Below are 25,497 nucleotides of genomic sequence, written 5' to 3' on the forward strand. Positions count from 1 at the left end.
CGCCACTAGAGCTATCGTCAAACGGCAAACGGCATTGTAAACGCCGTTGAAAATTATCGCGTTAAATTGTGGCGACACCTACGGCTAACGTCCAACAACGCGATAATTAACGGCGTTTGACGTTAGTGTGGCCCGAACATTAAAGAGTTTCAAATCATCATCATCACTACCATTAAAATATGCATTTTTTTTATTAAATAAGGGGGCAAACGAGCAAGCAGGTCACATGATGGTAAGTAACTACCGTCGCCCATGGACACTCGCAACATCAGAAGAGCTGCAGGTGCGTTGCCGGCCTTTTAAGAAGGAATACGCTCTTTTCTTGAAGGTTTGCAGGTCGTAGAGGCCCGGAAATACTGCTGGTGTAGGTCCGTTGCTGGTGTAGGTAGGTTTGGTACAGGTCCGGAAACATCCTCACATATTATATTTTGTAATTTTCATGGTCCTTTAGCTCAAGACACGTTTTTGATCATTATTCTGTCATTTGACAAACGATGTTTCCCGAATAGGCGCTGGCAGCCTATTCGGCAAACATCGCGTGACTTCGGCAAACTTCGGAAAACGGCGCCGGCAGCGGAGGCACTCCCCATAACAAAATGAAAATACACACATAGGACTTGCGTAGGACGAGTTAGCGAATGGCGAGAGATTTGTCGCAACTCTCAGAATATACTACCCGAAGCACCAGCCTACAGGTCATCTTTCTTATCAGGCAATCAGATAATAAAGTAGGTAGATGTTTCCTAATCATGGTACCTGATAAACTAGTTTTCATACATTATTATTAAATAACAAAAATAAATATTCCTTTAATTTTAAAATATTTATTTTAAAAACTAACATTACCTTAATTAAAATAATAATCTACATAATCTTCACCTTACAATATTATCTACATTGGCAGTGGATAGGAGGGTAGGTACCGTATAATAGGGTAGACATTGTACACTTATATTATATTTTATTGTAAGTACTAATTGGGTACCTATATTATTTAGGTACTTATGTATAAAATTGTTCAGTACCAAACATTCGACTTTTGTAAAGTTACATTAAAAAACGATAAACTGGCCATGCTGCGAAAGTTAAAAAGCTATAAAAATAAAGGTGTCTATAGTCTGTCAAGAAAGTGAAGAAATTAAAAAGTGGCAACATCGTAGTGTCTACTCTTTCAAATTCTAAGAAAAAAGGGATCTGACACTATGATGTTGCCACTTTTTAATTTCTTCACTTTCTTGACGGAGTATAAGTACGTAGTTATACCTAGATACAACGTTTAACGAAATAAGTTTTTAAAATATAACGTTATAATATATGTAATTGCTTTATGGAGCTATTTATCAGAAATACATGGATATAAAACATGTTTTTATAGTATTATAACTTGTTACGCGTGTAATTTACTTACATTTTTTTTTCATTTAACACGCATGCAATCTGATGTGACTAGCATAGCAGCGGCAATAGACAATAAATCGTAATAAATAATATGCTTATTAAAATTATTATAAATTATAATTTTTATTTTAATGCCGGCATGCTTCATATATTTTTTAACATTACACAGTATGAAGAAAGGTAGTCGTAAAAATATTATTATAAAGCATAGCATTATATAAACTTAAAATAATCTTATGGAAGGTACTTTACTTTGGTTAAATTATGTTAAAACGTTGTTTCTGTTTAAAATCAAAAAGGTAAAGACAACTTATGGCTCTTTGTATATTTTACTCATAAGTCATAATGGCACCGAATCAATATTTTATAATATTATGTTGAATTGAATATATTATTTTAACTTATCACCATAGCTTTTTCGTGGCTCCTTTGTACTAAATATTGTTACAACATTTATGTAGTATTCTTTATACATACAGCGCAACGTGAAACTCTCTCTAGAAGCTTTCCAGCTTTTAGTGTTTCACGTTCGGGCTTCGAAAATTGTTTGTTATCTTCTATGATTGTCAACCAGAAACTGAGTTTGTTGGCGAAGTGATGACACGTACCGCCCTCACCGTTACATTCTATGAACGGAGTCGCTCTAAAGTCTTCTAAACAAGATCCAGGGCTGGCCAGAGCCTGTCCACCGCCCTGTCCACCTGCTCCAGTGTGCTGAAAAATGTGTTATTTATTAATGAAAGTTCGTGCTCAAAACGAAACAATAACGTATTGTTTCTTATAAAGTCACAATTGTTTTGTTGCTAGTGCAGAAATTTCTTCTAATTGGTGCAGATTATTTTAAGGTTGTCTGGAAGACACCACTTTCAGTGGTAAGACCGCCTATTTGTACAGATTCTTTGAGTATTTTATTTCATAATGTAATTTAGTTTAGTTTTTGTACAAATAAAGAATTTTCTATCTATCTATTTACAGACATAAATAATAAAATAAATCTTACCATAATAAAACTGTATCCTATCCATAACGTACTCCAGCCACCGGGGCATGTGGGCACTTCTATCGTCTGACTATGTACAGCTATTACATTAGCGGGCACCTCACATACCACACATCTCGATATATATTTAGAAATTTCCTGATTTTCGACTGGCATCATAGGAATAGGTTCGTTAGTCGATAACCAGTAGCTTCTATCGTTTCGGCTAGCGTAGTTGCAAACGTCATTTAGATCACAGAACAAGAATGGCATTGTACTGAATTTTCTAATACAAGACCCGGCGTAACCTAAATCTTGGTTGTGGGCCCTTTCGTTGCCGTCTATGTAAAGAAGTGAATATCCATCCCACAATTTAACATGACCAGGTTCACAGTGCGGTACCATTTCCGTTTGACTATGTTTTACCAGAAGAATGCCATTCAGATAATCAGTTGTGACGCATGGCTGTCCAGGAGCTCCAGGCGAACCGGGCAATCCTTGTAAACCGGCCTCTCCTCTATCACCTTGCAAGCCGGCAAATCCTTGAAGTCCTCTAGGTCCTTGTGGTCCTCTTGGACCAGGTGGCCCCTTATCTCCTTTTGGCCCTTGGATACCATCCATACCCTTCTCACCTGGTGGTCCATCAAAGCCCGGAACTCCGTCCTGTCCTGGACGACCCGGTGGTCCTGTTTCACCCTTTCGGCCATATATAATTGCAGCCGCTTCACCTTTGTCACCCTTTGGACCTTCATACCCTCTGAAACCTTGTATACCAAACATTCCTTTATCTCCCTTATCACCTTGGACACCCATAGGTCCTTGTATACCACTGAAGCCATCGGATCCACGTTCACCCCTTTCACCTTTTTGTCCCATAATACCAGGTAACCCAGGAGGACCTTGATCTCCTCTTTCACCTGGCAAGCCAAATCCTATTGCACCTTTTTCACCTCTTTCTCCCTTTTGGCCTCGGAATCCTGGTGGTCCTGGTGTACCTGGGCTACCGTCACGTCCTGGCGGTCCAGCAAGTCCTTCAGGACCCGTGTCACCTTTCAAACCCATGGGACCTGGTAACCCAGGTCTTCCGGGTGGACCCGTAGATCCCGGCAAACCTTGTAAGCCTTGTTCTCCTTTTTCTCCTCGTGTACCCGTATTACCGGCTCGGCCATGTTTTCCTGGTAGACCAGGAAGCCCCTTTTCTCCTTTAATGGTGCGTCCCGGTATTCCACCCGGTCCCGCTGGTCCCGTGTCACCTAAAAGTTGACACCGAGTCAGTTAAGTTAATCTTTACAAATGTAGTATATAAATTATAAATATTATCATGCTAATACATGCTAATCTATTCAGTGTGTAACAAAAATAAGTGATAATACTTTAGGGTGTGTACGTATTCCAAAAAAAAATGGTCTTTCAGCGCAGCTACTTTCACAGTAAGCTCTCTACAAGGAACACGTACACACCCTACAGTATTATCACTTATTTTTGTGACACCCTGTATATATATCTGAATTTTCAATTGTGTTGTTACTTGTTAGTAACGATAGAAGTCCAAGGAAGGTATTAAAGTGACACGAAGTTCACCTGGACAGCTAGTAAACAATAAATCTATAAATACCTTTGTCACCCTGAAGGCCTTCCAAACCCTGTTCTCCTTTGAATCCCATCAATCCAATTTCTCCCTTTTGTCCTTTTATTCCTTCGATGCCATCCCGACCTCTTTCTCCTTTGTCTCCTTTAAGGCCAGGCTGGCCCGGTAAACCAGTTTCTCCTTTATCACCCTTGATGTCAATAGAAAGCCCTGGCATTCCTATATCACCTGGAGGACCTGGATATCCCAAAGGTCCAGGAGGTCCAGCTGGGCCCTGCAAACCCCTTTCTCCTTTAGTTCCATTTAACCCATCTCTTCCCGGAAAGCCTCTATCACCCTTACCACCTTTAGGACCGTCTACTCCAGGCCATCCCGCTTCACCTGGAGCACCCACAGGGCCATCCATGCCAGGAACACCAGGCACTCCATCTTGCCCAGGAAAACCTCGGTCTCCTTTAGGACCCGCTAGACCTGGGAAACCACGGGGACCTGTTTCGCCTTTGAATCCAGGAATACCATCTATTCCAGGTGGGCCAATATCTCCTTTTAAACCAGGAGCTCCAGGGCGACCGTATCCAGGTAATCCTATGTCACCTTTGTCCCCCTTATCCCCAATAAGGCCTGGTAAGCCATCCTTTCCTGGTGCACCATATAATCCAGGTTCTCCTTTAACGCCCTTTTCAGCTGCTAAGCCTGGTTCTCCCTTTGGACCTCTAGGACCAGGTAAACCTAAATCACCTTTTTCACCTAGCGCTCCCGGGAAGCCTGGTGAACCATATGGTCCAGCAATACCTTTATCACCTTTTTCTCCGAGTACTCCAGGTCTACCTTCTGGTCCGTCTAAGCCTGGTGATCCAGGCTGTCCTGAGTAGCCTCTATCTCCCTTATCTCCCTTATCTCCTGGGTTGCCAGGAACACCGGGATTACCTCGTACTCCTTTGAACCCTCTTGTTCCCGGAAATCCTTTTGGTCCTTCACGTCCAGGTGTCCCTGGTTCACCTTTTTTACCGGGAAGACCAATTACACCGGGATTACCTGGGCGTCCAGGGAATCCTTGTTGTCCTTTTTGTCCATCTCTTCCTGGGATGCCATCAAATCCAGGTCTTCCTGGGGGACCTACAGGACCATTGTCACCCTTTTCTCCTTGAAGACCTTGAAGACCCGGTCGTCCGGGAATGCCTGCATCTCCTTTCTCACCACTTAGTCCAGTAAGACCTTTAGGACCGTCAAAACCTGGCGGACCTGTTGAACCTCTTGGGCCCTCATCACCTTTGTCACCTTTCAGACCAGGTTGACCTCTCGGACCGGGCATAGATGGACCAATTTCTCCTTTATCTCCTGTATTTCCGGGAGTACCTGGGAAACCTCTAGGTCCCACCTCTCCTGTTGTTCCTGGAAAACCCATGGAACCCAATTCTCCTTTATCGCCTTTAAGTCCAGGTGTTCCGCGAGGCCCAACAGCTCCTGGCCTACCGTCTAATCCAGGTTCACCTTTAAATCCTGTAGCACCTGTACGTCCTTGGTTACCTTTGTCACCTTTAATTCCTGTTGGACAAAATATTATATTGTATAAAAATTCTAGACTTTGTATTAATTAAAGATATTTTAAACCATTGGAGATTTAGACGCGAACGCTTAAAATAACCATAGCTGTACGACAACGCCTGGGAAATGTTCGGGCATTTTAGCCATACACAGAATATAGATGGACATTTTGCCCATCTATAATCTTAAGTCAAGGGTGCTTAAAATGCGAAAAAGCCTTCTAATTAATGAATATTCAACCTCAAACACACATGGGAAAAATTATATCCAATCTACGTTATTCCGTTGATGTATGTGAGGAGGTAACTCATAGGCAGCTCGTTCAACGTAATATGGTCGGGTTATGTCAAACCCATTCGAATAACATTGATTTAATATTCCCCAACTATTTACGTAAGTCCACAGTTTGCCTATGAATAAATTTCTTGATGGTACTTTGCTGACATAATTTAGTCACCTGCAAGGTTAAAGCTTTATCTATTTTTTTACTGAATATTAATTAATACATATTAATAACACAATACCTTGGGGTCCTGGAGGCCCTTGAAAACCTTGAGATCCCTTATCACCCTTTGTGAGATCTATTAAGCTATTAGGGCAATTTCCTGGTTCACCCTTTTCTCCCATTCTTCCTGAGAACCCTCTATCACCTTTTTCTCCAGGTTCACCGAAATATCCCTTTTCTCCTTTAATAGAAGCTCCTTTTGCGCCATCTAAGCCGGGTAATCCATCTTCTCCGGGTATACCGTCTTGTCCACGTTGACCCATTCTACCTTGGTCTCCCTTTTGCCCCGGCATGCCTTGCAAGCCGCGATCTCCCCTTGGTCCGGGCGGTCCTCTTTCCCCTTTGACACCCCTAGGACCTCTTTCGCCTGTGTTACCCTTTTCTCCAGGTGGCCCTTTTATTAAATCAGAAGGTATAATGGCACTGTCTCCTCTTTCACCGGGAGGTCCTATTGGTCCTTCAGTGCCTCTCTCTCCCTAAGAAAAATGTTAAGGTGTTAAAAAACGTTGTTTATATATTATGACTTATAAAAAAAAATTAGTCGTAATTATATTTACCGGTGCACCTGGAGACCCAGGTTCTCCATCTGCTCCATCCGTGCCACGTTCTCCTGGAGCTCCATCTCGACCGGGTGGTCCACGTACTCCAGGCTCTCCTGGAGTTCCGTCTAATCCTCTATCACCTTTCCGACCTGGCTGACCAGGGAAGCATTCATTACACCGACCCCCGATGTCTCCTTTTGGACCTGGATTTCCGGGTTGACCGTCGAGACCGGAACTTCCTTTATCACCCTTTTCACCTTGCGGTCCCATTTCACCTGGGCTTCCGGGAGTACCTAATGTAGAATTACCAGATTCACCTCGTAATCCTTGGTAACCCTTTTCACCTTTTTGGCCTTTGTCGCCATCTCTTCCATGGTACCCACTAGATCCTTTAGGACCCTGCAAATAGTAAAAATAAAAGAATTTACTATTTATTATTATGTCCCCTTTTAATATAAGGTTTGCGCTTCAATCTATTACTGATATTTTGACTGTTGTATACTGAAATTTAAAACATTGACGGTCGCCGCCCGAGAGGCCGAAGCCCTATTAGATGGTCCGATCAAGTGCGCACAACTCTAGATACCGGCCTCTATGACGCTCTATATTCTGCCAAGGATCGCCACAGATGGCGTAATGTGGTCGTCACTTAACTCCAAAAGGGGAATCACGACCCTCAGTAAAAAGGAACGTGACGCGAGGAGGAGGATACTGTAATATTGCATATAATTTCCATTTTGTTTTAGGGCTCCGTGCCCAAAGCGTAGAAACGGGACCCTATTACTAAGACTTCGTTGTATGTTCGTCTATCCGTCTGTCTGTCTGTCTCCAGGCTGACTTCTGAAATTTTCACAGATTGTGTATTTCTGTTGCCGCTATAACAACAAAAAACACAATAAACTTCCCCGGTCAGGCACGACAGAATTCCTGGACCTTTGGCCGAAATGTGGTTGTTTCCCCGGACACCTCTTAAACAGTCTTTACGATAACGTCTTTGTAACCTTATCTATACAGGGTGTAACAAAAATAAGTGATAATACTTTAGGGTGTGTACGTGTTCCTTGTAGCGAGTTCACTGTGAAAGTAACAGCGCTGAAATACCAAAAAATTGTTTTCACTTTTGTATGGGGAAACTCGTGACGCTCGGGCCATTGCCCATACAAAAGTGAAAAAAAAATTTCGTCTTTCAGAGCTGCTACTTTCACAGTGAACTCTCTACAAGGAACACGTACACACCCTAAAGTATTATCACTTATTTTTGTTACACACTGTAAAGTATAACGTAAAAAGTCTATCACATAGTACATACCGGAATCGAGAATCCAGATTCACCCTTAGGGCCTCTTGGTCCCTGGGGCCCTGAGTCTCCAGGTACACCGCGCGGTCCAACATCTCCTCGTAAGCCATCTAGTCCAGCCTCTCCCTTTTGTCCTTTTAATCCAGCTGGTCCCTCGATTCCAGGAGCACCGGGTTTGCCTTGCCCTCCTCGTGGGCCCATCGGTCCCGTTTCACCTCTTTCACCGGGTCTGCCGTCTGTACCCGGAGGGCCGGCAGGTCCGTCGTATCCTCTAGGTCCTTGTGGGCCAGGTGGGCCGCTCGAACCTGTTCGACCGCCTGGTCGACCCGGCACACCTTTGATACCAGGCTGTCCTGGCATTCCGTCTCTACCAGGTTCACCTTTACTACCTGGCCTTCCTGGAAGACCTGGCAAGCCATCGTCACCTCTGTCTCCCTTCTGTCCAATAGGTCCAGCGACACCGAACTTTCCGATACGACCCTTAAAAATTTACTACATTTTAGTTTATTGTTTATGTATTATATATGTTTATGTACATACAAGAGAGAACTTACTTAGCAAGGTGAACGAATACTGTCTTTTCTGTTGTAAAAATGTTTAGGCCGATTTATCTAGTATTATATAAAATTCTAGTGTTTGTGCGCGAACTCCTCCAAAACGGTTCAACCGATTTAAATGAAATTTTGTATACAGTACACTAGTTATAAGGCCTGAGACTAGGTTTTTATCTACTTTTTATATTGATACTAGAAAAAGAAATAAATTATATATACCTGTTCTCCTGGATTGCCTCGAATACCCTTTTCTCCTTTGATACCCATTTGGCCAGGCAAACCTTGCTGTCCCATTTCCCCAGTGTCTCCCTTGTCACCGATGCGTCCTGGTTCTCCTTTGTCACCTTTAGGCCCGCTGTCCCCTTTCACGCCTTTAATGGCGTTATTGTTGTTCCCGAATACTTTAGAGGGAGGACAGCCCGAGCCTTTTTCGCCTTGATCACCGCGATCACCTTTTTCACCTCTTATCGATCGTCCTTTTATACCTTTACCTCCTTTGTCACCTTTCGGTCCAGTTAAGCCCTATAATAGAAATGAATCAATAACATCATATTTTTATTTATAATATTCATATATTTATTATTGTTTATTAAAATAGAAGTTACCAAAGCTCCAGGGTCGCCTCTAGGTCCTGCAGGTCCGGTCGGGCCGTCGCGCCCCACGGGTCCCTGCGGCCCGCGCATGCCATCAGCGCCGGGCTCTCCCTTCTGGCCTTTCTCGTACCTACCCATGTACGCAGCTTCTCCTTTGTCACCTTTGTCTCCCTTGCCTCCTTTCAACCCACGGGGACCGGGGTATCCCGGTAGACCTTGAGGACCCGGCAAGCCCTTAAGAGACACCAAAAAATGTCGTCAATTCTAAATCATCAAAATGCCAAGTAATGTAAATTGTTTTAAAAGTATTGGACTAGCACACAGAAGATTTAAAGAATTCGTATATTACGATGTAGCACATTTTTTTTACTATTACATCATATTTTTGTATTGTTTGTATTATAAGTTTCATCGGCACACTTACATCGGTTCCATTGCAACCGTCTCTTCCGTCAATACCACGCAAACCTGGTTCACCCTGAGCCCCCTGCGGTCCAGTCAACCCAACGAAACCTTGAGCCCCCGGTAGACCTCTGTCACCCTTAGGACCTCGAGGGCCTTGCGGTCCCTGCGGTCCCTGCTGCCCTTTCGGTCCTTGAGGACCCGGAGAACCTTCGGATCCTGGCGCACCACGTGGACCTTCCGGTCCAGGCATTCCTGGAATACCCTGTAAGACGTGTTTAATATTAATAAATGAAATAATTCCTCATACTTAATACCTTCATTATTCATATAAATTGCTCTGCTTTCAGTAAAAGAATTGAGTAGGTACTGAGTACAGAAGCACTGGCCAACTCTTTAACTTGTGTTTAAGGTAACGTAACTCAGGTTTCACAAGTTAAGGACTAAGGAGTCAAACCAAGTAAACCCTAAATAACCTACTTTCAGGCAGAGTTCTACGAACAACAAAATGAGATCAATTTCTCAAGTTTACGTTATGGTCTTCAAGTGTTTTAATTCTCCCTATGTAAAACAAGATAGGTACTATCAGAGAAGTTGATTCCTATGCTGACAGATCACAATTAACATTGAATTGACATATTCGACCAAATAACGTTGGTCTGTCAATTGCATAGGAATCAACTTCCTCGATGGTACATATTGGGTTACTAACTGCTGAATGCAAAGTAATAATACTTACTCGGTTTCCCTTTTCGGCGAAACATTTCGGGATGCAGGTGCCCGGTGCTGTGCAGTTTCTGTCGAAGACGGTGGTGCGTTGCCTGGTACTGGGGTCGTATACGGCGAAGTTGTGGCCGAAGGGTGGGTTCGGCCGCGGGGGGTCACCGAAGGGGGCGTTTGGCCGCGATTGGACGCCGAAGGTGGGGTTCGGCCGCGGGGGATCGAAGTCCGGCCGCCGCGATAGGCCGTACGTGTTAGCTGTGGGCTGCGGGTAGCCGGACCTCGAGCTCGTATCCCATTCCCCGGGATAAACTTGGTTTTCTTCTACATCACCACGTGGATAGTCTTGCTGCAAAGATGTATGAAATGAATATTAGCCGATACTGTACGACTTCCAAAAAGGAATAGGTTTCTACAATGCATTATAGCATCGTTTGTAACACAATCAAAAAGAAATCTTATAAAGATTTTTTACAGAAATTGAAAATTGCATTTTCTTGTAAAATCCTAATCTTGATTGACATTAATCAACTAAACGCGAGCAGAGCCGCGAGGAACATCTAGTAATAATATTATGTAGTTACGAATAGTAATTCGTGATATTATCACTGATATATTTAACCAACTTCCAAAAAGGACTTACGTTCGACTGTATAATATATTTTTATTTTTTAATTTAGCTCTACTATTCTCGGACAATATATTATTATGTACTCATATATACTACTTCGAAAAGTTTCGAGAGGGCTACGGATTGTCCATACAGACACGCGTAGTTATGTTTATTGTGCATATAGACAGGCAATAGGTATAACTGTATTATTTTTGTCTATGGCAATTATAGGCATGTCAAATTTAAGTCGTGACTCGTGGTATGTATAAGGGTGCACGGTAGTGCACCCGCCGAGACGAGCCAAGCGAATTGCAAGGGCACTACCTACCTTTTCTCGAAGTGTTTTGTCGTTTTTTTGAACCCTAATAGAGTTTGTTTTCGGTGTACCAGATAGTTCATATTCTCAGGATATGATGTCAAAAAGATATGAGATCTCATGTAGAGCCAAACTTCTGAATCTACACGGCCTAACTCTACTGGCCTATTTTTTTTTTGATGCGCAGGGGAAACTATTTATGGGTGCCCCGGGTTGGGGATGTGCCTCAGTTAGCTGAAGCACCCCGGGGGTATGTGGGACTCACGGCGAGAAGCTCCGGCCTTACCCAAAAAAAAGCACTTGCGGTTTGCCTTCAGCCGTATACGGAGGGATGTCCTGGATCTGTCTAAAACAGGACTTCCTTCACGACCGGCCGGTCTACCTCAGGGACCGGACTTCCTCCATAATATGGGAACGCTTCGGCAAACTGAAGCGTTCCCCTCGGCGCCGGGGACTCTACTGACCCTAACTTAAACAAATTTTACATATTATCAGTAAAAATGTATGACTCGGCTGTTTCGTTACTAACTTCAGATCAGAAACTTAATATTCGCATCACCCCCACGACGGTAGTGAAGCGGCGAAGCTATACATATTTACTGGTATGTAGAATTTGTTTAAGTTAGGGTCAGTAGAGTTAGGCCGTGTAGGTTCAGTAAATCAGAAGCTTGGCTCTACTCTACATGAGATCTCATATCTTTTCCACAGGGTAAACCTGCCCCTGTAGACAAGTGGCAAAACGCTAACGCTAACGCTTGCGCTAGCGCTACAAAATGTATGGATTTGACATTAGTATTCGCTAGCGAAGCGATGACTTATGTCAAATCGCATACATTTTGTAGCGCTAGCGTTAGCGTCAGCGTTAGCGTTTTGCCACTTGTCTACAGGCCCTGGTCGTCTCGGCACCATTTAATATTAAATGTTTTTGGTGGGATAACTATTTTGCAGTTATAATACTATTCATAACTTTTAACCACTGCCAAAGGCTTCGTGATTGACATTCGATATCACGCAGCTTCGAATACGTTTGCGAAAAACGATACCAGTTGGACTTAGACTCCATCACATAAACACGCGGATGCATACATATTGTAATTTAGTGTTTTGGACCAAAGTACCTAAGATAAAAAAGATTTAGTTTCTATGTAAAGTTACTTGTCCTGACGGCTGCTGAATACTTATAACTTAAAACTAGATTTTAATCATCATACCGTCACTGCCTCTTCCAAGCAAATGACAAGAGCACGGCGGACTTTATAAGCGCTTCATAATTTAAGTTCTTAATTTAAATACCATATTTTAATTTTACCCATGAGGCCTCTTAACCAGCCGTTATCACTAAAGGCGATAACAGAGATCAATGTTTTGACATCAAGCACTGAAGCGCTCTACCTAAAAGTATAGTAGGTAAGAAAAACGACTGTTGAATGAATAGTGAATATTGCAAAAACGATATTTTTTCTGAAAATACTTTCTCTATAGCTCTAGCCGTTTAAAATACTTCGATAGGTGGATTTTTAAATAAATGTGTCATTAAATTAATTGTTTTGCATTTATTATTTCGTTTTGCTGATTAGCTACATTATGCCAGATCTAAGTAAGTAGTCTAGTGCCTTCTACATAAAAACTTATTATTATTCGATTGAACTATAAATATAATATGTATTATGTAATGGAAGAATCTATACTTTTTGGAGGTTTAGGCAAAAACCACAAAAAACATAATATAACATATATCAGGGAGTTTCCATTTTACGTTGTCGCTTAAACATGAGATGATTTCGTTTAAGTAAATGCCAAGTTTTTTATGTATATTAATAAGTAGAGCCTATAGGCGGCCGTTAATTGATTTTACTACACCATGTTTAAAAGGAAGTGACTTATTCTTTGTTTTATTTGAAGTTAGCATATTAAAAAAAACTTCTGGAACAATTTTGGTGATATTTGGTATTGTTACGGACCTTCAGCGGTCATTAACTATTTTAATCACGGCAAACTGTTCCGAAAGGATATTCTCCATTTATTCTCTACACAGTGACAGTAGTTACTACAACTCGGTCAAAATATTTGTAGACCTGATTTGGTGACGTCATGGTAGCACGGTCTTTAATTGAGGTTTTATATACCAGCCGAATCTACCTTCATTTTGATCAGATTGTACAAAAATGTTTACTTTTTCAAAACTGGGAGTAGTTTTGATTTCTCAAAAGCTTAGTCAATCATTTGATTAACTCGACATGCAAGTTATTAAAACTCAGATTAAATAATACTAGAGATCGTCCAATGGTCGAAATTCGACCTTAGTTCAACGACATTAGGACTTTATCACATATTTTTCAACTCTTGTCTCTGGGACTCAGCTGATCTCAGACTGGCCGTGTAAGCATTGTCTAATAGTATTTAAGATTCAATAAAAAAAAAACTATAAGCCATTTTCAATTTGTCAACTTGTTGTAAACAGACTTCAACCATAAATAAAAGAGTATAATTCGTATGTATAGGCTTGTCATTAAAAAACCTGTCATTTTCCTAGTGTGTGTGTTGTAGTGTGTGTAATGTTTTATTTGTTATAAAATGTATGATAAAAGCATAATTTCAAAATAATATTAGCTCGATGCACTCCTTCACCATACAAACTATAACTGCGCAAAATTTCATTCACCTACGTTTCCCCATTTTTCGTCAAAAGGGTTACAAAGTTTTTGGCTCACGTATTAATATATAGATTAACAGATTTTGAAAAAAAAATTAAGCTACAATAATATTATTATCTTATGTGATATCTATTGTTCAATTATAATATTTTTATCAATGAACTCCAGCGAAATAATTTCGTAATAAGTCAGTTAATGTTTTTGTAATATATTTTAAGATGTCCACAAACTGACACTATCCCAGTGATTTGACCAGTTTGACCTAAAACTTGCGCAGGTATTAATATTTACAAACAGACCCAATGTTACATATTACAAAAATTCATTTTGATTAAATTAATGTTTAATAATTTTTAGTAGAGATAAAAAAACTAATTTAACGTCTAGTGACTAGTCCAAAATTCTGTGTAATAATTAATTAATCCTCGTTACTTGTAATAAGAGCTTTTCGTATATAGCTGTTAAGGGCATTAATTATCTGAAGTTGTATGCCGTACCTACGTATTCTTTTCTTACGGCATATTAAATTTACAAACGATAATAAAAAATAAAATAATAAAACAATATGACCAAGTATAAAATTAACACATTGTTAACATCGCTCACTGCTACATTTATATATTTTATAGGTCTGTCGTTTACGCAATCCCGACGCTTTACATCCGAACAATGATAAACTTTGTCGGTGTCAGAAATAAGTTACACACTGAATAATATGATACCACTACCGATTATGTCGCAATTTTTTGCCACTACTCAGTTTTCGATCAACTTATATTTTTACTAAAACTATAAATATCTTTACTTTAATTATATTTATTATATTATGCCTTCGGGCCATTCGTTTTTTGGGGTTCGATCGGGCGCGCGGAGTATATTTAGGAGAAATTGCAAAAGGACGAATGCAAGCGGACGGACGGGTCGACCCGCTCGCCTTCCCGACCCTCGCAAATCCCGAAAGTCCTTACACCTATTAAAGTCGACGACGATAAATCGGACGTATCGTTTCACGATAAAATATTTCTTAAAAATTATTACAAATTAAAAACGCTCACCGTATTCACTCCAATCAACGACACCAGAGCAGCCACCGACCTATAAAATAAAAGATATTTAATTTCTGAATAATCGTCGAAGCACTGATTTTGCCAAGCCACTGAATTAATATTTTTAAAACCGCCACAAAAATATAAGAAAATATTCGAGCCACTCGTGAATCGTGATTTTGCAATAAAATGGAACACTTACCAAAGTACGTGGACTGCCATGGCCCGCTAGCGCGCTGCGCTTGTCCCGTGCGCGCGCGCCGTATGTGGAGACGGGATACTAAGGAGAGGAGCATTCGGGCGGCAGGCCCACCCCGCCCCGCCGGCGGAGGCGCGCGGGCGCGGGCCGGCCGCGGTCGGCGAGGGCGCACATCCAGTAGTGAGGCGCAGCCATGTCGGGCCCGGCGCGCGCGCGCCTCTTTGTGACCAATCTCGTGCCCGCCGCTCTCCTGCTGCTGTACTGGACCGTTCCACCTGTTACCGCGGTGAGTACCATTTACCTGCCGGCTATGTTACCCAAAAAACGTGCTAATTCGTTTTACCACAAAAAGACATCAACGCGTTCGGCTCTACGCTCACCTAACCCCTTGTCATATTTTCAGCTGTAGAGCTTACGAACGACAATAAATAAGCGAACCGCTATAAGTACTATAATATATTCTGTCTGTATTATTGTAAGTTGTGGCAATTCAAACGTTTTAACACAAAAGCTCGTTGAAAAAATTGATGCATGACCGAAACAACTTTGATGGGAAATTTAGTAATTTCGTTGGCGTTTATCCGATCATATGCAAAAACATCGAATATTTTTGTAAAAGTATGACGTTACTTAGCATATTATGATATGCACATTAAGTATACCTATTTTTGATTATGAAGTTAAAGGACACCATGTATTTTTGAGGTTTATGTAGAGTACTATAAGATGCATACATTACCGAAATAATTGTAAAGTTACTTTTCTAAGTATTATAATTATATACACTGAAAAAAAAAACTCTAAAAACAAGATTTTTTATAAAATTAGTATACTAAGAAACTGTGCTAACAGGTTTAAGATAGCAAAGTCATCGATCGGTTTTAATAAGCCAGCCTTAAGGCAATTTTTATGCAAAAATGTGACTTTTAGGTTTCAGATTATCACAAACCCAAATAATTGAGAAAATAGTCGTGTCTCTACTTTTTCCGATGCGCTCTAAACGTGTTCTATTCGATTGCTCGTGAGTCGCGTAAAACGAGCAAAATGACTCGTCCATTGTTTTCAAATGTTTCCAATAACCTGTAAAAACCATCGCTTTTCTATCGAATTTTGAGTTGCGTTCAATTTTGTGAATTTGATTCTTATTTCACTATGTTCTTTTTCTATAGTCTGCATGTATCTAACTGTAATAATATTATACATTTATTTTCATACAATAAAGCATAATAATTTGATAAATCTACTTAATAACAGTAGACATATCACATAGAGATGTAAGTAAAGTTATTATTCCGTGTTTTCTAAGAAATAAATAACATTTTTTTTAAATAATAAACGGTACACCTGTCAAGCCACGTGCATTAAAACATATTGACATAATATCTTATAGTGTCGGATAGGCTATCCACAACTTTTTTTACTATCCGGCACTTATCAGGAAGTGGTGAAACGAGCCCTTAATTTTTTATTTCTGTATGTCATTCTTGACGTTTTTCACAGTTCAACATTGATTGACTTCAATGTCAAAAGTATCAGTCAGCGCTGCTGGAAACTACTAAGGGACACCTTTACACTCTAAACTCTAAAGTCTAAAGCATTATCACTTATATACATAGCATAGTATGAAATATGAATTGCCTCGCACGCACTTGGTTTTGTGTAGTAATAAACATGCACTTACGTTACGGATTGGTATAAAAGGTTCTCTAGAACAATTTTCCCTAAAACAATCAAGCTAAATTTTCGTGAGTAGTTTCATTTTGATAAGACGAACAATATTTTCCTCGACGAAAAATCTCGAAAGTGGTAGCTCTAACATAGATAGAAAGGATTTAATATTTCGATTCGATGGTCCTAAAATATGGATTGTTCTATTTGTAGGACAATGTTATTCTTAAATTATATAACTATTAACCTATCAATATACAAAAAAAATCTGCTGGTTAGAGTTCCGTTTTAAGGTTCCGTGGTCAACGAGGTCTTGTTTATTACAGAACCCTAAAACGGAAGCTTTATTAGCTTGATAGTAATAAAAAAAATGTTCTGGGAAACCTGTACTAAATTGTTTTATACAAGTAAATAATCGGCCAAGTGCGAGTCGGACTCGCACATGATGGGTTCCGTATCGAGACGAAAAATAGGCCAAAAATTTTGTTTTTGTGTGGGAGCCCCCCTTAATTTTTTTTTAATATTATTATTAATTAAAAAAGTAGACATATAACTAAGGCCTTCATAAAAAAAATTAGGTGCCTATAGCTGTTGTCATTATTGATTACGAGCAAAAACAGCCAAAAAAAAAGGTTGTTGTATGGGATACCCTTAAATAGTAATTTTATTTTGTTTTATTTGAAATACATAATCTGTGAACATTTCAAAAGTCTAGCTATAGCGGTTATTGAGTTACAGCCTGGAGACAGACATACAGACGAACAGACATCGAAGTCTCAGTAATAGGGTCCCGTTTTTACCCTTTGGGTACGGAACCCTAAAAAACAGCTAGCTTTTGGAGAGAAGTGGTAAGCTTTACGTGTAATTACTGCAACTCCATACCGCCGAAATACGTTTATAGCGTGGAAACCGTATATTTGGCGAAATAAAAACCATACTTGTCCTTTATCGGGATCCAAAGTATCTTCATAACAAAATTTTATCAAAATCAATTTAACGGTTTGAAGACGTAACAGACAGACAGAAAGAGACACTTTCGCATTTATAATTATTAGTGAAACATGGAAGTATGGATTTTTTATTTTATAATATTTTAGCGCTTTGTTGTCGTCGCTTGATCGCATGTCTCTGAAAAGTTTCATCATTCTAGCACCAGCAGTTTGGACGGTAGACCGAAGACGGATGAATGGACGGACTACTTATTAATTATTACTAGAGATCGCCCAATGGTCGAAATTCGACCTTACTTGCAATGACATTAGTACTACTAAGTATGTACCTATATTTTGTAAAAAAATATTGATCTCAGACTGGCCGTTTAAGCATTGTCTAAAATCTAAAATTAAATAAAAAAACGATAATCAAAAAAATTATATGTTCGGCTATGGATATTTTTTCTGTTAGAATAACAACCAAAATCGCAAAATAAATATATGGGGAAAGCTTATAAAACAATCATACTTGCTACTTCGGGTGTACAGTATAGAAACGAGAACGATATTCGGATTTTTAATGTTCGGCATAAAAGTTTTTATACATCGTCTTTCATTTTAAAGGAAGGTATTTCATTTTTATTGTAAAAACTAGCAACACGCGTCACGCACTACAAAACCACTTTTTTTTAACGTGCTACGAGCCGCTACAGGAAAAACATTCGATTTTTCACGCTACGAAGCTACGACGTGAAGGAGTGTTACAGCTTACGTAATTCGTAAATAAAGCGATGCATAGTATTGGTATGATAAATTGAGATGCTTCAAAAGGTTATTACTTCGTGGATGTTATTTTCATATTATATTTTACAATTTGAAGCTCAGGATACGTAAGGTATTTTTTTTAATAAGTTCTTCATTAGCGAACTAAACTTTTTTTTGTGTAAGCAGATGAATGTTATTTACATAGAGCTACTAAGATTTCACGAAATAGTCGGATTGTTATTTTAATTTCTTAACATGCTTAAGAAATCAGTACCTAACTTATGCCTGTTTTTACCAACCGCCTCCTAACGCTAAGTGGTCCCGTAGTGGCCATTAAGGGTACATATGTACATATCCTTCAAGATTTCATGAATTTTGTCACGTTCGTCCTTAGGGCGTAAGAACTTTTGAAAAACATTACTTTTTTTAAATGTGTTTGTTTTAAGAGATATTTGACCCGCAAAGATCGCTTGGGAACACTTAGCGTTAGGAGACCGTTGGTGAAAACAGGCATTATACTATGACCTAATCTGATAGTAACATTACCTAGGTCATATAATATAGTATACAAGCACGTATATTTCATTCATGCTAATTTTGATAGTATATACACAGCGGACAAGGCTGGCTGTAGGTACGCAGTTCACTTGTCGAAACTCACTGATAACTGATAACAGATGATGTACAAAGGCTATCTACATACATAAACTATTTAAAGATTTGATGTCATCAGCAAGCCAGCTTTTATTAACTACCTAATTAACACATAAATTGATTACTCAATTATTATAGATATTGTCGAACTTTAAGTTATGGAAACTTTATGGAAGGTCATAAAACTCGGAATATGCTAGTCAATTTCTGGGACTGGCTTCAGCTTTCGAATGTTTACAGTTTAAACTACTTTGTCCAAGGGTTATTTTTAAGACTCCAAAACTAATTAAAAGGGCTATAAGTAATAAGTATAATGTTTAGGTATTATTTTTACCCTCTAGTTTTAATGTTTTAATATAATATATTCGACAAGCGGCATACAAATAGGCATAACTTTTAGTGTTGCCAAATATATTCAGCGTCTTATATAACAAGAAACGATAATATTAATCATAAACTTCTACTGATAAGTACATTGGAGTACATAAGCATCAAACCGTTAGTTTTCACCAAAATGTGCTAAAAAATAGACACGTGTAGAGTTCTTAATCTGTTATTATGGTAACCTTTGCTCTATTATCTGGCATCTTTTATTTAGTACAGTATATCGACTAGCAACAACAGTCCGTTATCACTTTATAGCCTCGTGACCTAAAAAAACATTCATAAAAACCCAGCAACTAAAATTATTATACGAACCTTATTAAAATGATAAATTAGATCGATCATGAGACATAATATTGTATGCAGGATGTGTAACAAAACAAAGTGATTTAATACATTAGGGTTTGTATGTTTTGTTTATACAGAGCTGTGAAAGTAGCAGCGCCCAAAGAGTGACTTTTTTATTTATTTATATAGTTATGAGCAAGTTCATGATATTGAGTCGTTTCTCATCACTACATACCCCACGATATAGATAGGTATCCCACAATAACATTTTTGTGTCATTTACTTTTAACTACAAATAATGGCTAATTTTCGAAGGGATTTTTTTCAGTGAGTGGCATAGGCTATAACATATTTTATACCCGTGAGAAGCCGGGGCGGGTTATAACTTATAACTCTTTCATTGCCATTTTTACAGTGAACTCTATAATCTATACAATGTGTCCCGACATCGGTGTCCGATCCTTTAATGTCATGATCTATGGCATATTTTATCGACAAATTGGCTCTCAAATTTTTTCTCTGTCTCACGTGTAAGTATCCTATGAAGATCAAAAAGGTCTCGTTTAATAGCTAAACTTGTTAGTAGAGGAGGGGAGGGTGCTATTTTTGTAGTCACTCGAGCGTTATGGAGAACTAGTAGGTTTTGTACATTAGGTAAAGCTGATAAAAAATAATAAGTGCGTTTTTTTTATTTTAGCGGTGGGTTCAAAAACTGCAGCCATTTTAAAGTTTTGAAAAAGAAAATATATCCAGAATGCTTATTTAGGTAAATTATTAATATATTTTAGACAACAAGGACTAAATCATTTAGTTTAGTGCAAAATAAAATATATGCGAAGCTTAGTTAGGAAAACATGAACCTTTATTTTTTTATATTTTAAAATGTCCCTACAGGCTTACCTAACCTTTGAATCGTCAGTGCTTTATATGGAAGCTTCTTAGGGGGTATACTAAATCCCTATCTTAATCTGACAGATCCGACGACATTTCAATATTAAAAAAAAAAAATTTTACCCACCGGCCACCACCTGAGAAATCTGATTTCTATACCATGATAACCAGACACATAAGGAAAGTCGGAAAACTATGCAAACTTAATCTGACACGCTCGAGCTACTCCCAAAATCCCCTCTTCCCCTCCCCAACTATGTGGACTACACTTACACAGGCAATATTTTATAAAATTCGTGGAATTAAACATAGAAAAATCAAAGTTTAAGGAAAAAAATGAGTATTTTTTAATTTAATTGATGGTTTTTTGTGAAAAATATAGCGGATGAAACTGGTTCTTTTTTTAAGACGATAGAGGAGGTTTTCATCCTAAATAAATTTCTTTAATTCTATGCTCTAAGTCAGATAATTTAGAAGTTATAACGATTTTCATAAGAAGTATTGGTCACATTATATTAGTATGAGAGCCAAAGAAAAAAAATATTTTTGTCATAAGTTAGAATTTTAAATAACCGTAAATTTTTTAAGCCAATTTGTCAATAAAATATGCCATACATCATGACATTAAAGGATCGGACACTGGTGTCAGGACACATAACACATTGTAGGTATAATGTATATACATATGTAAGAAACACATACAAAACCTAAAGTATTCTTACACTCTGTATAATAGTAGGTAGACCGTATCATGCTGTCAAGAATTTTAAACATCGTGAGAGTAAGGTATCGTATAGATATAAACCCTTTAGGCTGCCTTCACATTAAGGGTCAATTTATACTAGCGCTGAGTCGAAGCGCATCGAAGAGAATTATCAAAACTGAACATAACAAATTCAACCTTAACTCCAAAGCGTTAACGCACTTTATTACTTTATAAAATTAATTTAAAAAGGCGCGCGCATCCGCGCGATTTCGCGTCGATGCGCTCGACCAACGCTGATTAGCCTCGTAGAAGTAATGTATGCGTTACGCTCTGGAGTTAAGGTTGAATTTTCTGTGTTCAGTTATTGGGAATTCGCTTCGACTCTGCACTATTATAAAATATAAATTGACCCTAAGTCGCGAGTAGTGCGGCAGCCGCGCGACTTCTATACAACGACGAGCCGCGCGGCTGCCGCACTACTCGCGACTTAATGTGGAGGCAGCCTTAACATCGCAGGTTCGACCTGTAAACATTATTTTCGTTTGATTTCTTAAGGTGTTAGGTACTGTATAGTACTACAGAAACATTACTGAAATGATACTGAAAAGTGAAGTTATACTAAATATTTAAAAACATGACAAAGTAAGTTAAATATTTTAAAATAAACCTAAATGTCATAAAATAATATTATAATATTATAAAATAATATTATGATATCGCTTAACGCCAGGGCGGAATCCGCCCAAGCGTCGAAATACGACATTTAGATACCTAAAATTAATAATTCGAAAAAATAAACTCTCTTGACTATTACAAGTAACTGCGTACTTTGGTAGTTTGCAACAAAACAATAAGCCCCTTAGTAGAGCTGCCCTCTTCAACATTAGAATATTATCTGTGAAATGTAATTATTTATTTTGAAATCCATACAAATAAATAATAATAACTACGTAGGTTATTCAAAATCTTCTAAACATAATATATTTTACTTATTATTGGCCTACTGGCCGGTGGTACGTAGGCCAGTACATACTACCTAGTAACATAGTTAAAATATATGTTTAATAATATTATGATATTATGACACGAGTTTTATTGTGATAATATAAATTAATATTATCTGTAATATGATTAACCAATTCTTAGTATTTTTCTGGTTGTAACCTTTGATAAGTTTGGGGACGAATGACGCAGTTACTTTGCAGAGATGTATTCTTCAATTACTTTAATTGGACCATATTTATCTATATTAACTAATCACTATAGATAATTTAATCATAAAATACAAATGCCCTAGCTTGGGTCTCATCAGAATATGCAGTTTTGACTTCAAATAATCGAGAAAAATATTTATTAGCGATGTCGCTTTTAGCATAGTTTTTGGTACATTTACATTTACGGGTAAGTACATTTAAAGTGTGTAAAAACACTACCGTTTGTATGGCTGTATTTTTGACCGACTTCCAAAAAGGAGGGGGTCATATATTTGGCTGTGAATATTTTTATTGTATATCTACTATCTATTACTATCTTTACTTATTGCTAAGATAAACTTGGTAAAAAGTTTGGGTCTCGCGCGACAAAGGAATTTGTGCCAACGAAGTCGCGGGCAACATCTAGCAGTAAATAATATCGGACAGTGATGCGTCATCCTGAAACAATAAATCAGAACATCGCTGTACATTAAAATAATTACTTTCCTGTTCCATTTTTAAGTTCCTCTGTAACACATAAAAGAGATAAAAAATAAATATTTTTTGTAAAAGCATCATAATAAGGACATACTATTAAAGTCTGTATGTGTTCGAATTTTATGTTTGACACATTATGTGGCTCGTGAGGGTGGAGAAGATTGTTAGTTAATAAATCAGAGTGGGACGAATGGATCTATAATTTAGGTCAAAATCAGCTTCCATTGACGAAGCTTTCGTAACGAGGTCGCGACATACAGCGGGCTTATCGGACGAGCAGGAAACTGTTATCAACTTGTCGTTAGATATTAAATTAATTTTTGCAATTGTTGCCGAAATAATAATAGCGTTACATGTGATTTTGAAATTATGTAAAAAAAAAACGTAAATATGAAATAGTTTGCCTGTTCGGGGTTCGAATGTAAGTGTGCATTATTATACGTAGTTCAAAACATACTTTGGGTTTACAGAAGTAACAAGTACATAATATATTATTTCCTGCCTATACCTGCAAAATACCTGTAAATACCTTGTACCTGCAAATAATTTGGCTGTCTGGAAGAAACCGCTTGAAGCGGAAGGCCGGCTATTTGCAAAATTCCTTAATTGTGTTGTTTTATTTTATTTTATTTCTTATGTGCAAATAAAGAATTTATAAATTAAAAAAAAAACTGCGTGCCTTTAAAAGTTATTGTTTTATTAAGGCGACAGATAGTCGACAGTATAAATAAAACGCTCATTATAATGAGTGCCGGTGTCAGTAGTTCAGCGAGTATATTCCGGGTTGAGTTGTCCTGTGTCCTGTCAACGGCCGGCGGGGGCGGGGGGCGCGATTCATGAGTCTTTATCACCATTCACCACGACAACCCAGAACATTGAACTCTACAGGAAGTAAGCCATATTCTTCGTTTTTATACTAAACAACAAAGTATTGAGGAAATTGTTGTTATTTTAATGAATTTGAGCTCCGCCCACTTTTCAATAGTAAGCTTCGAAAACTGTATCACCATTCACCTATAAAAGTACGGGTTCATCAGAACCAGTCACTCGTATTAAACATAGACACAAAATAATATATAAATCCATCTAAAATTATACAACCGAAATCCTGAAACTCTTACAGGAAAAGCTTATAAAAGTCTCTTTGTATTACAACAAAGCGATAACAAATTGTCCATAATCAAACACTATATTAACTTTTATAGTACTTGCTAGTTACTACCGCATTGTTATCACACCACAATGGCACCGTTATAAAGCATTTAAATAACAAAATGATAGTAAATGTCTGACTGTAAAAATGTAGAGTCTGCTACGCGGGTCTACGAAAACACCCGTGAGACATGATCTTATATTATACGTTATCAAAATATGTAATTATGTGATATTTGTACTATTCGAAACTTATTTTAGGTGTAGCTTCAGATTTATTTCCAAGCAAACTGTTATACACGTGACTCTCTTCATCTAATCAATTCTAATATATATAAATTAAATTTTCGTGTCACAGTGTTTGTGCGCGAAGTCCTCCAAAACGGCTCAACGAATTTTAATGAAGTTCTGTATGTACACTGTTAAGGCCTGAGAATAGGTTTTTATCTACTTTTTATATTGATACTAGAAATAATTTATATGGCAAAACAAAGTTTGCCGGGTCAGCTAGTTTTGCTCTATAGTTTACATAATTACAAAATTTTGGAATCACGCTATTATTAAGATTTAAACTTTTAAAGCTTTAGCAAAATTAACACATACATTAACTAATAAATAGCTAATAATGTAACAGATAAAGCTGTACAACTACTTTTAAAATCAATGCAGTAGCCCAAATACATCATAACGAATACGCTTTAGTCACAAGTAAAGTTTACGACATGTACTGAAAGTTATTGCCTCCAGTAAAATGAAATAGGTCAATAGTTTCAGTGCAACAACAACCAGTTGAATGTAACGCCGTGTTTCCCGCCTCCGGGTATATTTAGCTGTTGCTAGCAGTTCGCACGTCTCCTGTGATAATACCACACTTTCAGTAGATGTTATTGGTGTTGAATGGGTTATTTTTTGTATGTTCTTTAGTTTCGTCAGTCTGAATGAATTTAATCTGCTAAAGTTATTGTCTTCAATTTTCATAACAAATTAAGTACTTAATTTATTTTTAAGTACTTAATTTGTTATGAAAATTGAAGTTTTTATTCCTCAGAATTCGGTCGTAGGATACCACAGAAATCTTGTACCAAGCGGCTTCGACTGAAGTCAGATATGAGAAAAACGCGACTTCGTCGTCATGAAATATAAGACAGCACATGAGGTGTATCGAGAACACATTAAAGAGTCGCCGGGGTCACTAGATTCCGGCGAACCGCTCGTAAACGCGACTTTTTTTTTTACTTTTTTAACGACAACATAAATAGATTATGACGGCATGCTATACATACGTGTTATGAATTATTGACACAGGTCGATCATTTATCGCTCACATTTTAATTTACCTAAAAGGTAACTTTATGCAGACTTAACTCACACTAAAACATATTTGTACATATTATAACCTACTCCATTTTGGAAGT

General features: G+C 38.2%; 2 protein-coding genes across 2 annotated transcripts in view; one reads left to right on the forward strand and one right to left on the reverse strand.

Annotated features, from left to right (window-relative positions):
- Positions 1-1,561: 1,561 nt before the first annotated feature.
- Positions 1,562-15,032, reverse strand: LOC121730945 (collagen alpha-1(IV) chain). The gene is made up of 12 exons (XM_042120183.1): positions 14,955-15,032; positions 14,762-14,801; positions 10,143-10,472; positions 9,426-9,668; positions 9,014-9,235; positions 8,628-8,930; positions 7,867-8,334; positions 6,573-6,956; positions 6,035-6,491; positions 3,993-5,510; positions 2,399-3,630; positions 1,562-2,112 (listed from the first exon to the last, which is right to left on the reverse strand). The coding sequence occupies exons 1-12, from the start codon at positions 14,972-14,974 to the stop codon at positions 1,852-1,854; spliced, it is 5,478 nt and encodes a 1,825-aa protein (XP_041976117.1). The 5' UTR covers positions 14,975-15,032; the 3' UTR covers positions 1,562-1,851.
- Positions 15,033-15,116: 84 nt separating this feature from the next.
- The window catches only part of LOC121730949 (collagen alpha-5(IV) chain-like), a 29,096-nt gene continuing 18,715 nt past the window's right edge, over positions 15,117-25,497 (forward strand). The window contains exon 1 of the mRNA XM_042120196.1: positions 15,117-15,237. Within this exon, the coding sequence (XP_041976130.1) occupies positions 15,145-15,237 (93 nt within the window). The 5' untranslated portion in view covers positions 15,117-15,144. The remainder of the gene's footprint in view (positions 15,238-25,497) is intronic.

This window comes from Aricia agestis, chromosome 1 (genome assembly GCF_905147365.1).
Source record: "Aricia agestis chromosome 1, ilAriAges1.1, whole genome shotgun sequence".
In the NCBI taxonomy this organism is placed as follows: domain Eukaryota; kingdom Metazoa; phylum Arthropoda; class Insecta; order Lepidoptera; family Lycaenidae; genus Aricia; species Aricia agestis.